This window comes from Chamaea fasciata, unplaced genomic scaffold, assembly GCF_029207755.1.
Source record: "Chamaea fasciata isolate MVZ Bird 193981 ecotype frontalis unplaced genomic scaffold, bChaFas1.0.hap1 SCAF_42, whole genome shotgun sequence".
Classification (NCBI taxonomy): domain Eukaryota; kingdom Metazoa; phylum Chordata; class Aves; order Passeriformes; family Sylviidae; genus Chamaea; species Chamaea fasciata.
In genome coordinates, this window is record NW_027094127.1 from 874245 (window position 1) to 887511 (window position 13267).

The 13267-nt window shown below is 53.6% G+C and overlaps 1 protein-coding gene across 1 annotated transcript; it reads right to left on the reverse strand.

The window, feature by feature from the left end:
- Nucleotides 1-3719: 3719 nt before the first annotated feature.
- LOC136303892 (transient receptor potential cation channel subfamily M member 8-like) lies at nt 3720-11163 on the reverse strand. The gene is made up of 4 exons (XM_066207592.1): nt 11083-11163; nt 10042-10144; nt 4765-4883; nt 3720-4049 (listed from the first exon to the last, which is right to left on the reverse strand). Exons 1-4 carry the CDS (start codon nt 11161-11163, stop codon nt 3720-3722), a joined length of 633 nt encoding a protein of 210 aa, XP_066063689.1.
- Nucleotides 11164-13267: the final 2104 nt, after the last annotated feature.

Here is a 13267-nt window from a genome sequence, read left to right on the forward strand (position 1 = left end):
CATTTCATGTGACCTGGCTGCAGGAGCAGGCTAAAAGTTGCTTTTACCACACTGTTGAAATAGACAATTTTGCACGTGGAGATTAACAGTCCTTGGATGTTTTGGCCATGTTTATCCAAATGCCTGCTCATTAATCAACTCAGTGGGAAGATCTACAGTGAGCTATTGCCAGGTCTGCCATGGCCTCAGAAAAACGCTTCATGAAAAGCACCTCAATAAAGGGCACACTCTCTTTCTGTTGGAAGGTGTGCAGTTGTCTAGGAAATTGCTGTGATATACTGGGATTCATGCCCCCAAAAACGTGAGAGTCCTATTTTCATGCCTGTTCCTCTGTTGCATTTTTCCCTTTTCCCACTGAGTTTGTTCCAGCACTGTCTTGGGCACCAGCAGGTGCAAGAGCAGTTCACACCCTGAACATGAAACCTCTTGTCTCCTGCTACCCTTCCTTTGACAGCTGAGCAGGAAAGAGTGGTTACCCACAGATGGGAAATGAAGGTGTGTTGCCATCTCCCCCATCCTCTGAGATGGCAAGACATGGAAAGATGACCCATCCTAGGCTTTTGTGAGAACTTTGAGTTCCCCTTATGAGACACATGTTTCAGAACTAATGTAGAAACAATTTAAGCTAAAAGACCTTTCAGGATTGTCCCATAGACAACTTCTGGATGTTGTGCTTTCTTTTGTGCCTTCTTTTGTTTTCAGCCCAAAGTTAAAGACATTACGAACAATTTCCCCTTGCAGAAAAGCTGAACATTTCCAGTTTCCTGTGACCCATCCCTTCTCTCATCACTATACCAATAAATGCCCCCACCGTTTGATTAGGTGTTTCCAGCCCTATGCTACCAGAAGTAGTGAGATTGAGAATAACTGGAGACTTTGAATTAAAAGATTAGTGGAAACAAATTGTAATGAAAGACATCAACAGAATTTTGAACCTTGATTTCATTTTACACATAGGAACTGGAATTGCTTTAGTGGAGGAAAGTATAATTTTTTTGGAGAGTTAAGACTTAGCAGTCCCCAGAGCAGGACAATAGGGGGCCACTGTGCCAAAGTGTCAGTCCAGCTCTTTAGGTCTGAAGACAGGAAAAAAAGTTTTAAAAATTCACAGTGACAACACAGACAAGCTTTTTTCATCTGTCTGTATAGAAGAAAGAATTACTACTTCAATTTCTATCTGAAACTTCAGGAACAGGCTTAATGGGACTCTGCACCAGAACTTGTCTCTCTGAAGAGGAATTTGCTGCCTCCAGGGTCAGGAATGCGGGAGAGGGTGGAGGAGTGTTCTGTAGTTGTCCTTGTGGACTTTCAAGGGTGAATCCAGGCTAGGAAGAGTATTAATTTGAAAGAAAAGTAGTAGAAAAGTAGATACAAAAATGAAGATAGATTTGCCTCTGAATCCTAATGTCTTTATCCTTGGGGATTTTGATTCCGTTACAAACATTAGCAAAGATCAAGGGCATATTATTTCAGGGCCAAGTCTGTTTGGAAAGAAGTCAATTCAACAAATGTGGAAATCAGCTAAAGAATTGAAAACTGATGTGAGATATTCAATGGAATTCTCAGATCTTTTAGGAGTCTTCCCACACTTGACTTGGACCTTCAAGGAACTTCTTGTATCTTTTAAACCCAAACCTACTCTCTCCACTTATCCTCGTAGATCCACCTAGCCCTTCCTTTGCACATTTTGCCTTTGATACTCTTTCAGAATATCTTCTCCCCTTCCTACCATGCTTTTTTGGAGGCACAAAATGCTGCCTATTATCTACCTAGACCACCAAGAAAAGATGGAGAGCATTCTCCCCATTGCTTATTTTAGCGTCCCCTTCTGCCTTTCACGTTGTCTATTTTTACTGCCTCTGCCAGTAGGGAAGACTCAGACAGATGGCAAGTACTGGATTTTTAATGAGGAATGGATGTGTATGGCAAACCAAACCTCACCTCAGAGTCAGAGTGGCATCCAAGGAGATGTTCTTAAGAAAATCCTCCTCAATGAAAATTAAAGGAGGATGGTTTACCCATTTTCTAAAATTAAGGTGGTTTTTTACATCTATTCTTCATTGGCTGTTGAACTGATGCATCTCAAGTGAGAAAAGAAACAAAAAAGACAATTTGGCCATGCAGATGGAGTCGACAGTGGGAAAGAGAGACGTGAGATGAGACTAGTTTCAAATTTCTTTCTTACCTACTTGTCCAAAGAGACAAAGCTCATGTTTTCACAGGTTAAGAGGCATGCCTGCACCTGTGCATCTGTGTATCTTCCTTCCTAATATTCTTTCAGTGACATTGCAGACTGCATTGTCTGAAGCTATTATATTTCTAGAAGGTTTATGAAAAAGCCTTCTGAAGTTCTACTAAGCCAAGTAGAACTTCAGGCACTTGAGCCAAGGCAATCCCAAGCACAAATTACAGGCTGTGAGGAGACTAGATTAAGAGCAGCCCAAGAAGAAGGACTTAGGAGTGTTGGTGGATGAGAAGCCCAACATGTGAGCTCCCAGATTAGAAAGCCTCTGTCCTTGGCGGCAGCCAAAGAAATGGGACCAAAGCAGGTTGAGGGAAGGCATTCTGTCCTTCTACTATCCTCTCATGAAACCCCACTGGGTCCGTTTCTGGGCCCTTCAGAATAAGAAGGACATCACCTTGCTGAATCACGTCCAGAGCAGGTCATAGGGCCTGGTGCAGCTCTCCTGTGAGAAACGGTTGACAGGCGTTGTTCCGAATGGAGAAGAGAAGGCTCTGGAGAGATCTCAGAGTACCTTCCAGCAACTAAGAGTGCTATAAGAGAACTGGAGAGGGCCTTTTGATGAGGGCATGGAGTGATAGGATAAGGAAGAATGTTTTCAAACTGAAAGAGGCCAGGGCATTATTAGATGTTTGAAAGAAATTCCTCTCTGTGAAGGTGGTGAAGCACCGGCACAGGTTGCTCAGAAAAGCTGTGGATGCCCCATCCTGGAAGTGTTCAAGGCCAGCTTGCATGAGGTTTTAGGGAATCCGGTCTAGTGGAAAGGGTCCCTGCCCATGGCATGTGGGTCACACGGGGAGATCTTTAGGGTGTCTTCCAACTCAGACTGTCCAATGATCCCGTGAAGCAAAATCTTACTATCTGCTTGCCTTGCCGTGACTCCGTTCCTAACTGGCCTCTGCTGAACCCCACTGGCCCCTTTGTCTAACTATGCACAGCAGCTTTTGCTGTCATGGTAAACAGATGGTTTGATGAGCAAGGTCCTGCAATCATATCTAGCAGAGCAGACTGCACACTTCCTCCCCTTCCTCTGTAGTTAAAATCAAGAATATAAAGGCCATTTGTTGTTGCTCCGAATAAAAAGCTCCATAATACTGAAACCATTTAGAGGTTATTTTGGGTACACAAAGATTTTACCATTATGTTTAGAGTTCCTCTAATTGTGTTAGAAACAATATGAAGTTCCAATTGAAATATGAAATGATATCTGCTGTATAAAAACTGAAAGGAGTTACATCACAAGTCATGAGTTAGAAATCGAGCTGGTTGCAGAAATTCACAAACTCTAAAGGTACAACATGTGTAGAATGGAGGGCCCAAACCACCTTTCTGTCTACTGCCTGGAATTGGTTAATCAAAAAAGTTAATGTGAAACAAAGACATTTTCAAGAAAAGCTTGTAAGCTACAAGCAAAAAACAATTGCAAATCATATATTTAATTTAATCTTGACATTTGCAGTTAAGAGTGAATGACTTATTATGTGGTGATGGTTATGTGGTAATGCTCCTCACTCACTGAAAGCTGTATCTCCATCTCCTCCTTGCTGTTTTTGTAATGTCTTTTGAAACCTCTCTGGAAATCCTCCACCATCTTCCACAGGAAGGTGAGGAGGGCATCGTTGTAGGAGTTCTTGGCAAACTGCAGGTTCCAGAACACCAGGCTGCTCAAGTTGTTGGTGTATAGCTTCATCAGGACCCCTGGGGTGAGGGAGTTCCGCAGATTCAAGCCGTTCTCCAGGAAGAGCCAGACAAATTTGGGCCTGTCTTTCACCAGGGCTGTGAACGTCACATCCTGAAGGTCAGCAGCCTAGGAAGAACTGGAAAAGCAAATGTGAGGGATCACATGTGAGACATGTAAATTTCATCTATGGCCTGATACACAATCACTGTCACACTTTCATCAGAATCAGGCCGGGGGCTTTTTCTGTGCACAATTGCCTTGGCTAGATGGCCCAGAGCATTTCTGGCATGGGCAGATCACCTTTCTAACCAGTGATGATAGAATGGATGGATCATCAGCGAATGATGGAGCTGGCTCTATGGATTATCCTGACTGAATGAGTTGGAAAGGACCCACAAGGATCATGGAGTCCAGCCCCCGGCCCTGCACAGACACCCCAACAATGCCACCCTATGCATCCCTGAGAGTGTTGCTCAAATGCTCCTTGGGCTGTGGCAGCCTTGGGGCCGTGCCCATTCCCTGGGGAGCCTGGGCAGCGCCCTGTACCCTCTGGGAGAAGAACCTTTCCCTGGTCTCCAGCCTGAGCCTCCCCTGGCACAGCTCCAGCCATTCCCTGTGGTCCTGTCCCTGTAACAGTAGAGATGGGAGCTGCCCCTTGTGAGGAAGCAGCAGCTGCCAAGGAGGTCTGACCTCCTCTTCTCCAGGCTGAACGGAATGTGACGATCAGTGCGGGAGCAATAGACACTCTCTTGACACAGAGGCCCAGGTGCTGAGACAGTGGCTCCTGCTGGGATGTGTCCCTCCCCACAGCTCCCAGCACTCCCTCAGAAGGGGGCTGCACCTGCCAGTTTCGGTCATTGGTGAAGATCTTGTCGCTGGCCAGGTCCAGCTGGTTCCATTCCAGCAGCAGCTTCAGCTGCCCGTTCCAGTTCTCCCTGTCGTGCTCCTTGGTGCTGAAAGCTGCAGGCGAGGAACAATCTCTGAGTAACAACCAGGCACATTTATCATCGCTGCTTCTCACACTGCCAGGACAAGACTTCTTCCAAGTGGCTTTTTCCCCAGACTCATGCACATCTTCCTGACTGGGGGCTGGAGGCTGCTGGAGGCTCAGGGATGTGTTTATGGTCCAGGAGCACTTCCTAACCAAGATCAGCACAAGGCTTTCTTCAGGCTGCTCAGAGTCCTGCACCCTCTACACCAGGGAGATTCTGCAGGATTCCCAAGTGGGGCCCGACCAGCATCCCCAAGACTCTCCAAAATGCCTTCCCAGTTACCTGGTTTGGATCTTTCCCACGCTCAGAGATCCCATACTGCTGTTGTAGCCTGCCCACACCCCTTCAGCAGAAGAAGACAGGCTCCACATTGTGACAGGAGCTTAGCTCTAGGGAGATGGCACTGCTCTAAGGAAACCTCCTCTAGGGAATAAATAGCCATCCCATTTCCATTTATTATTAAATTCCCAAACAAACCCAGAAAAACAATTATTTGCCTTTGTACAGAGCAAAGGAAATGGCATTGCTCAAAATTTCATTGCCACCTTCTTCTATTTTGATCACTGTCAGTAAATGAGGGCTTTCAAGGATGTCTTTGATCTACAAAAGAATAGAAAAATTCCCTTTCAAAGCTATCAAGGCAGTTTAGTAGCAGATCTCCTAGATCCTTTAACAAAGAAATTTACCACCGCATCGTAGCAAAGTTGCTTCTCATCAGTCCTGGGTTTTAACGAATTTAAACAAGCCTAAATGGAAGTAGATAATGAGTTAGATTTTAAAGTCACCACGAGACAACATTAATTATCCTCTGAACATACAGCAAAGAACTATGATTCCCCTATGCAGAACATCTTGAACACCAAGATATCGTCTCAGTAATTAGAAGCAGCAACACATTTGCCTTACGGTCATCCACTGAATGTCACTTTGCAAAGCAGAAGACCACACAGAGGCAAAATAAAGGCCTTACTTTGGATTCAAACATTTTCCTAGGAAGGCATGAGAAGAACCTAATTCTCTTAAGGAATCAAAGCTCTCCAGGAATGAAAGTCCACTCAGTGCTACAAAAGTAGCCCAAACAAATGAGTAGATTGCAAAAGGGCTAATCCACCCCCTGCTCCAGACATGGAAGCGGCCAAGAAAGCAGAGCTCTCCCCTCTTCTTCTCTGCAGGAGAAGTAGGATGACTAAGAGAAAATGTCCAAGCTATTCCTTCAGCCCTCCATCACCAAAGCTGTGCCATAGCACAGGTGCTGCCTTCAAAGTGACCCCAGTTCCAGCCTAGACCTCTCACCTTCCAGACAACTCCTTCCCCAACACGCCCAGCAGCACCAACCCCAGCTCAACACCCTGCCAAGACCCGCAGCTGTCCCCATGCCTGCGCAGAGCTTTCCCACCCCCTGGTTCCCTGCACGTGCCGTGGCATGGCACTCAGGAGGATGTGCTCCAAGGCCTTCCCCGCTAGCAAGCTCAGGCTGCCAGGCCTACGGTTCCTGGATCATCCTTCCCACCCACCCTTCCCGTGCACGGCTGGTCCATTTGCGCTCAGCTCCGACTTGGCCGCTTCAGCAGGACTGCTGCTAAAGGATGGAGAGCAGCCCGGCAAGCTCCTTCTCCAGCTCCCTCTTTACTCTCGGGGGCAGGTAGAACATGCCACAGGAAAGCAAGCAGTGCCAAAAGACATGGGCCAGCATCAGGCACATTGAGGAATGAAACAAGGCCTTTGTTCGATGGAAGGAAGCACAAGTAATTGACAGAAGTGAAGAGGACTTAGCACAGATATCCAGAAGTCCTTAGCACCAGGTAACATCAGAAAAACCTGGAAGCCTAACTTGACATGAGAGTGACTTGACAAAAAGCTTGAGACATAGCCTTCGGGAAGACCTAAGGGCGGCTACAGAATCAGCCCTGTGCAGGGACGGCATGAGGAAGATGAGCTGCTTTGGTGCGCTGAGACTCCTCCTGGCCAGCAGGTAGACACTAGGTTCAAGTCTAAGATTCTGACGCAATGTGTTTCCTTCTAAGCCCCTGCCTATGGAATCACCTCAGCAGTCTAAAGACGGAAGGGATTTTTGATAGAATTCCTACAGAAACCCACTGAAATTTGGACGTGGCAAAGAAGCCTTGTGCTGGGGTGCAGAGCCCTAACCTCCTGCCAATAAAAGAGCTCTTGGTGGACAATGCATTTGTCTGCTGATTTCTTTGAATTCTAGAGACCTCTCAGGACTGCTGTATCCTGAGGGAAGGCCCTTGGCCTTGAGCTGCAGGCACCCGCGCAAGCTTCAGATCAGCTCCCTCAGCTTCCAGGACCTCTCTTGGCTGGCATCCTGACGGGGAGGCAGGACTGCTGCCAGGCACTGCTGGGACCCAGCAGGACAGGACCGGCTGTCTCGTGTCTACGTAGCAGCCCCTGACACAGCCAGGGTCATCCCGAAAGAAGACAAGGCTCACGTGTCAGCGCAGAGGGGCAAGGAGCGCTGGGCTCCTCTCAGGGTGTCTCAGCTGGGCCTGCTCCACAAGACGCCCCCATTTGAAGGCCTGCTAATGCCCAGCTGCTAGAAATGCTTGCCTTGTTCTCTCCAAGATGCAGAGGAAGAGGCAGGGAGCAGGGCGCCTTGGGAGGCAAAGCTTCCAAGCCTTTTCTGAGGCCACGCACACAGCAAGAGCAGCCAAGACTCTCCCTGCTGCCTGGCCCACACAGCCCAGCTCGGTGCTGGCCCTCTGGGCCGCAGCAGCTTCCAGCAAGCAAGAGGCAAATGCATATTGCCAAGAGTTGAAGCACAGCAGAGAGGTAAGATGTGAGACGTGTGTGCTGGAAAGCCTTTGAATTCATAGCTCTCCAAGACAGCTTTGGGGCTGGCAGCTGGACAGAGATGCTCCTGCTCACACCTGTGTCCAGAGAGGGGGAACACACCCTGCTGCAGGCGCTTGCCTTGGTCTCTGCAGGTCCAGCTGGATTCCAAACCTGCTTTTCACAGCCTTCTCCCTTCCCTTGTCCACCTGCCAAGTGCAACGGGCCTCAGGGACTGAAAGGACCTCAGAGAGCCAAAGGGGGACAGTTGTTCCTACATCACGGGGAGCTCCTAGGAAAACGCTTTCCTTCAGCAGCAAGCCCCTTTCCCCCAGAGGCCTTTCCCCAGATTGGAAGCTTTCCTGGGGAACACCAAGACACTCTTAAGAAACCCTGGCAAGGCTGAATTTCTTTCTGGTCCGTTCTGGACAGGCGCTCCAGCTCTAGCTGGCATTTCCCCCAGTGTGATTCCAGCTGGAGGTTGACACATGCAGCCCCAGGCCCTCTACAAACACAAGCTGCCCGCTGCCTCCACTCCTGCCTGCGCTCACAGCAGCAAAAGCAGGCTCTTCCCGGCCAGAGACCAGAGAGCCCTGATCCCGCAGGACGCTCTCGCCAGCACCTTCCAGGACTCTCCGCTGTGCACGCAGCACTTTTCATGCCCGCTCTCCACAGCCTTTGGAAGACAGAGCGCAACCTGGCTGGCGCTGCTATCAGCGCACCCCAAACACGGGCAGAGGAAGGAGAAGCAGGGGCTGCTTTGCGGCCATGCCCAGGAGAGACTGGAAGGCTGCCCTCCCTCTGCTCTCACTCGCTTGGCTTTCTGGCAGCCTCTGAGGCAGGGGCTGCGATTCCTCAGCTCTGGGCACCAGAACCGCAGCCGGGATCCCGGCACTGCCTGACGGCGCTGGGGCCATTGGCCGGGTCACGTGTCCGAGTCTCGGCCACCGTGCTGCTGCTGCTGCTGCTTCACTTGCCCTTAGGCACACCCCAAGCTCCCTGTTAAGGCCTGATGGTCTCTGCTTCTGCCATCTCCCCGACCCTGTGCAGGGATGGAGCACTGCTGTGCTTTCAGCAGGCTATTCTTGAAAGCTTCCAGCATTCCAAGCTCCTTTGCCCTCTGTAGATGCTTGCCATGGAATCCCTCACAGCTGGCTTCAGAGCGTCCTCAGGTTGGCTCTCCCAAAATCCGGGAGCTTCAGGCTGCTCAGTAGGACCTTAAACTGCACAGTGTTGTGGAACTGGACCTTCAGCACAGGCACCTTTCCAGCCTGACGCGGCCTCGCTCCTCTGTGTCTCTGCACAAAAGACGGCGCGCAAGAGGACGGCAGCAGGGGCCTGTGTGTGCCAGGGCTCAGGTTTTTACGCCGCTTCAGCTCCACAGAGACGCAGGTAAAGTGAAGAAGCCAAAGTGTTTATTAATTCAAGGCGAAGCAAAGGGATGAGCTGGGAGGGAATAAGGGGGGATGGGCAGGGTCTGAGGGCTAGAGGGAGGGAGCTAACTACAAAGAGGGAGAGGTGTGAAGCCAGGAGAATTGTGCTCAGCCTCAGCTGTGCGTGGAGTTCCAGCAGCACTGAGAGATGGTGTCCTCTTCAGTGTCTCCTGGTGTGTTCTTGGGACACCAATTCGCTAGATTCAGAAGATGTCCCCAGTTGTTTAGCTTTCTGGGGAAAGCGGGCTTCATTTTGCAGGTTTAGAGCATGACGGGCTGTTGTCTTGCCTCTGGGTTTGAAGGGCTGCAAGAGCGAAGAACAGAGCCATGGTCAGAGGCTGGATCAGTGGGAATCCTAGGGGATCTTCCTGCCAGAACCATCCCACCCAGAAGCAAGCAGGAGACATTGGGATCAGCCCGAAGGTCCTTGCCACGAATCCCCCACGTGCCCCTGAAATCTCTGTGCGTTGTGCCCTCTCCAGCCCTCGTCCACACAAGGAGCAAAGGCCTCCAGAGCCGGGGATTGCAGCTGTCTGCCCGGGCAGTGCAGCTTCCCCCGCCAGAGCCGCTGACGGCCCGCTGCCCTCACTCACCCTGACTGAGAAGGTGAAGCTGTCCTGGCTGCCCCCTCAGAGAGCGTGTCACGGCCCCAGCGGCACGGCTCCCTGCCAGCGCCGCTGCCAGCCCTGTGGCCACACGGCCTCCTGCCCGGGCAGGGCTCAGCCCGGGCCCTTGCCGCCTGCTGCCGCCCCAGGGCACGGCTGCCAGAGGGCGGCAGCAGCCCCGAGGGCAGGCGGGGCTCCACGGCGCCGGGCCCGGATGCCGCTGCAGCCGCGGCAGCAGCAGCCGGGGCCGGGGCCGAGCTGCGGCGGGCCGGGGAGGGAGCCCGGGCTCGTGGCTCACCCATGAACCGCATGGCCGCCTCTGGCAGGGACTCCTGCGGGTTCTCCAGGTAGGGCAGGGCCCGGAGCAGGTACTCGGCCGCTCGCATCCTGTCGTCTGCCAGCTGGAGAGAGCGGCAGGAGGGAAGGGTTGGCGCGGGCTCAGCCGCTGGCGCCGGGCTCTGGCCGCGCCCAGCCCCGGCCTCCCCTGCCCGCACGGCCCTGAGGCCCGGCCAGCAGCCGCTGGCGCCGGGCTCTGGAGGGGGCAGAGGGCCGGCTGCTGCCCGGGGAGCCGCGGTGCCGCCCCGTGCCCGCAGCCCCGTTGGGCCGGGACTCCACGGGCACCCGGCTCGGGGCCGCAGGAGCCTGGAGAAGAGCCCGCGGGGCCCAGTGAAGGCAGCGGCGTGTGGGGCGCAGGCTGGAGCCCCCGGGTGCAGCACTGGGCAGGGGCCACGGCTGCCAGCCCCGCGGCCACGGATCTTCTCCCGGCTGAGGCTGCCACTTCTCCAAGCCATCCTTACCTTACAGTCATCGATAGTCAAGGGATGTTCCTTTGTCAGTAGCTCCTGGAGATCCCTCCTCTTCAGGAACTTGGCCGCACAATGCAGGGTTTCCCAAGAGGTCTGGAGAGCAGCAGAGATGCAGAGATGGCACCACAGCCCAGGGCACAAGGACTCGCATCCCTGTGCCATGGCCTGGAGGAGGACGCAGCCTCCTCCTCCTCCTGCAGCAGGGCAGGAGGCAGCTGAGCCCCCGTCCCAGGGATGCACAAAACCTCACATTTGCCACACGCCGGTTCTCATCATGGCAGTAGATTAAAAGAAGGTACAGGCTCTTGTTGACAGTTGCCTTCAGGGGCTTTTTTCCCTCCTTCACTACCAACTCCATCACCTTACAGAAGAGGTCCATGGAGAGCAGTTGCATGTAGCTATTTTCCTAGGGGAAAGGAAAAAACCTAAGCATCAATTACTCCAGGCCCACCTAGGCAAAGGCCTGAAAATGCAGACAGCACAAGGTTTCTGGGCAGCACCCAATGCCTGTGGCTCGGGTTGCAGAACCTTACATTGTTAAAGAGCGCCAGGAGTGCCTCAGCCAGCTTTGGGGCGGTGGTGCTGGATACCAGGATGTTTTCGCCCTCCAGCATATTAGTAAGCACACGAAGGGTCAGGGCAACCACCACTCCATCTTCATCAGCCAGCAGATCCACAAAGCTTTCAGACAGGCAGCACATTCTTCTGGCCTGTGTGGAACACAAGGCTGCGCTGTGAAGCCGTGAACAGCTGCACCAGCTACAGCGCCCAGGCACTGCAAGCCCAGCCTGCTGCCGCAGGGCCCAGACACCAAAGGCCTGTCCCAAAGCACTCGGGCAGCTGAGGCAGGAGAGCTGGGAGCAGCTGCCTCAGCTCCTGAAGGCCAGCCAGCCCATGGGGCTGCTCTCCCCAGTGCAGCTTCAGCTGCTGCCCCCTTCTCACCATCAGGGGATCCTTGCTGAGCACCAGCAGGCCTTTGAGCGCCAGGCGACACCTCTTCCTGCACTCGGTCCGCAGGTACCTCGACACGACCCTCAGGACCCAGCCACCACATTTAGTCCAGTCCAGGCACTCCAGAACCTGAAAGGCACAGGGCAGTGGTACAGGGCCCGGCTGGCAGGAGCCCAGAACTGCCCAGGGCCAGCCCCAGGCAGCAGCAGCACAGGGCGCTGGTGCCATCCCAGGAGGCTAGGGATGCGGCTGCGAGAGGGCAGAGAGCTGGGAGGCAGCTCAGCCAGGCAGCGCTGCTCTTCAGGCTCACCTCCACAAGGAATGCCAGGAAAGGCAGATCGCAGCCTGGCTTCTCAATGCTGAGCAGCCGGAGCATGCGGGTTGCGATGCAGGAAGAGAAAGGGATCAAGACATGGCGCATCTCCCTGTCAGGGGCAAAAAGGAAGAAAGAGCCTGAGTAGGGGGGGGCACACTTTTCTCAGGACTGACTCCCAGAGGTGCAGTCTTTCCCCAGCATCCCTGTAGGGGACGTGGGTGCTTTGGGAGGTGGCCACTCCTGTGCACCCTCGTCTCCCAGCCTTTTCCAGTCTGCTCGGCCGTCCCTAAAGAGACGAGGCCCTCTGGCCCATGACCACAGGGACTGTGTGGGGCAGCCCGGGCACAGGGCACCAATTCCAGGGACAGCAGGGAGCAGGGGGTCTCACCTGGCCAGCAGAGCCACAGCATAGTACTGGGTATGAGCACAGAGCATGGTGTCCCAGCCATGCTTGGACTCCACAGCCATCACCTCATTCTCACACTGCAGCCGGCAGAGCAGGGTCTTCATGACCTGCACTGCAAACCTGTGTGCAGAGCAAAGCCCGGGTCACATTGGGAGCACTGGCACTGGCCACAAGGACATGGAAAGGACGGGAGGACGGAGACCTGTTGGGGTCGCTGGGAAGGTGGTGTTCCTCTCGGCACGCTCTCCAGAAGTGATCGACTTCCTGTGGTGGCATCTGCTGTGTGGTGACGACAACATGGAAAAGCAGAGCCACAAAGAGGCGGGAGGAAAAAAGGATCATTGCCTCGTGGCACTCAGGCACCTGGACAATCACCCACACCACCAGAGTTGCCTGCAAAAGAAGTTGCCATGGAGAGCGCTCAGTGCGAGGTGTCCATGTGGCAGGGCCCCAGGGGAGACGCAGGGGGAGCAGCGGGCCTGGTGGCCCCTGAGCCTGCCCTTAGGCCAGGTTTCAGCCCAGGGCCTGAGGCAGGGAGAGGATGGAGAGCTGCTGGAGAGGCGACCTGGGGGTGAGCAAATGCCCAGAAACTCACAGCCAGAGCAAAGACGCCCTCCTTGTCCCCATCCGAGGTGAACGTGCTGTGCAGAGGCCAATCCTCCATCACACAGAGCAGTGTTGGCAGAACCTTCTCCACTGTGGGACTCGATGAGCCTATGCTTCTCCAGATCATTGCAGCAGCTCTGTGGGATCAGAGCTCTGTGTCAGGGGCATCTCAGCCACACTACCATGCCCTGTGCAGCTCTGGGGGCCGGGTGACAGAGCCCCGGTGCCCTGAAGGGCAGGGAGGGAGCACGGCAGCAGGCTCGGGAAACAGAGGGGCCCGAGGGTCCCGGACCTGTCTGCCGCTCTGGCAGAGCCCATTGCACAGGCCGTGCAGGGCCATGGTCCTAAAGGCCGGGGAGGCCTGAGCTCTCCAGGCAGGTGGGCCCATACCTGTCACATGTTGGGGCACAGCGCAGGAGGGTCAGCACCACGTCAGCTG

Coding starts and splice junctions, on each gene's coding strand:
- LOC136303892 (XM_066207592.1), bottom strand. CDS start 11,163: ATGCTGGAGGGCGAAAACATCCTGGTATCCAGCACCACCGCCCCAAAG. Junction 10,145..11,082: donor TCCTGGCGCTCTTTAACAAT/GTAAGGTTCTGC, acceptor CGCTCTCTCCAG/CTGGCAGACGACAGGATGCG. Junction 4,884..10,041: donor GGCGGCCATGCGGTTCATGG/GTGAGCCACGAG, acceptor CCTCGCCTGCAG/CTTTCAGCACCAAGGAGCAC.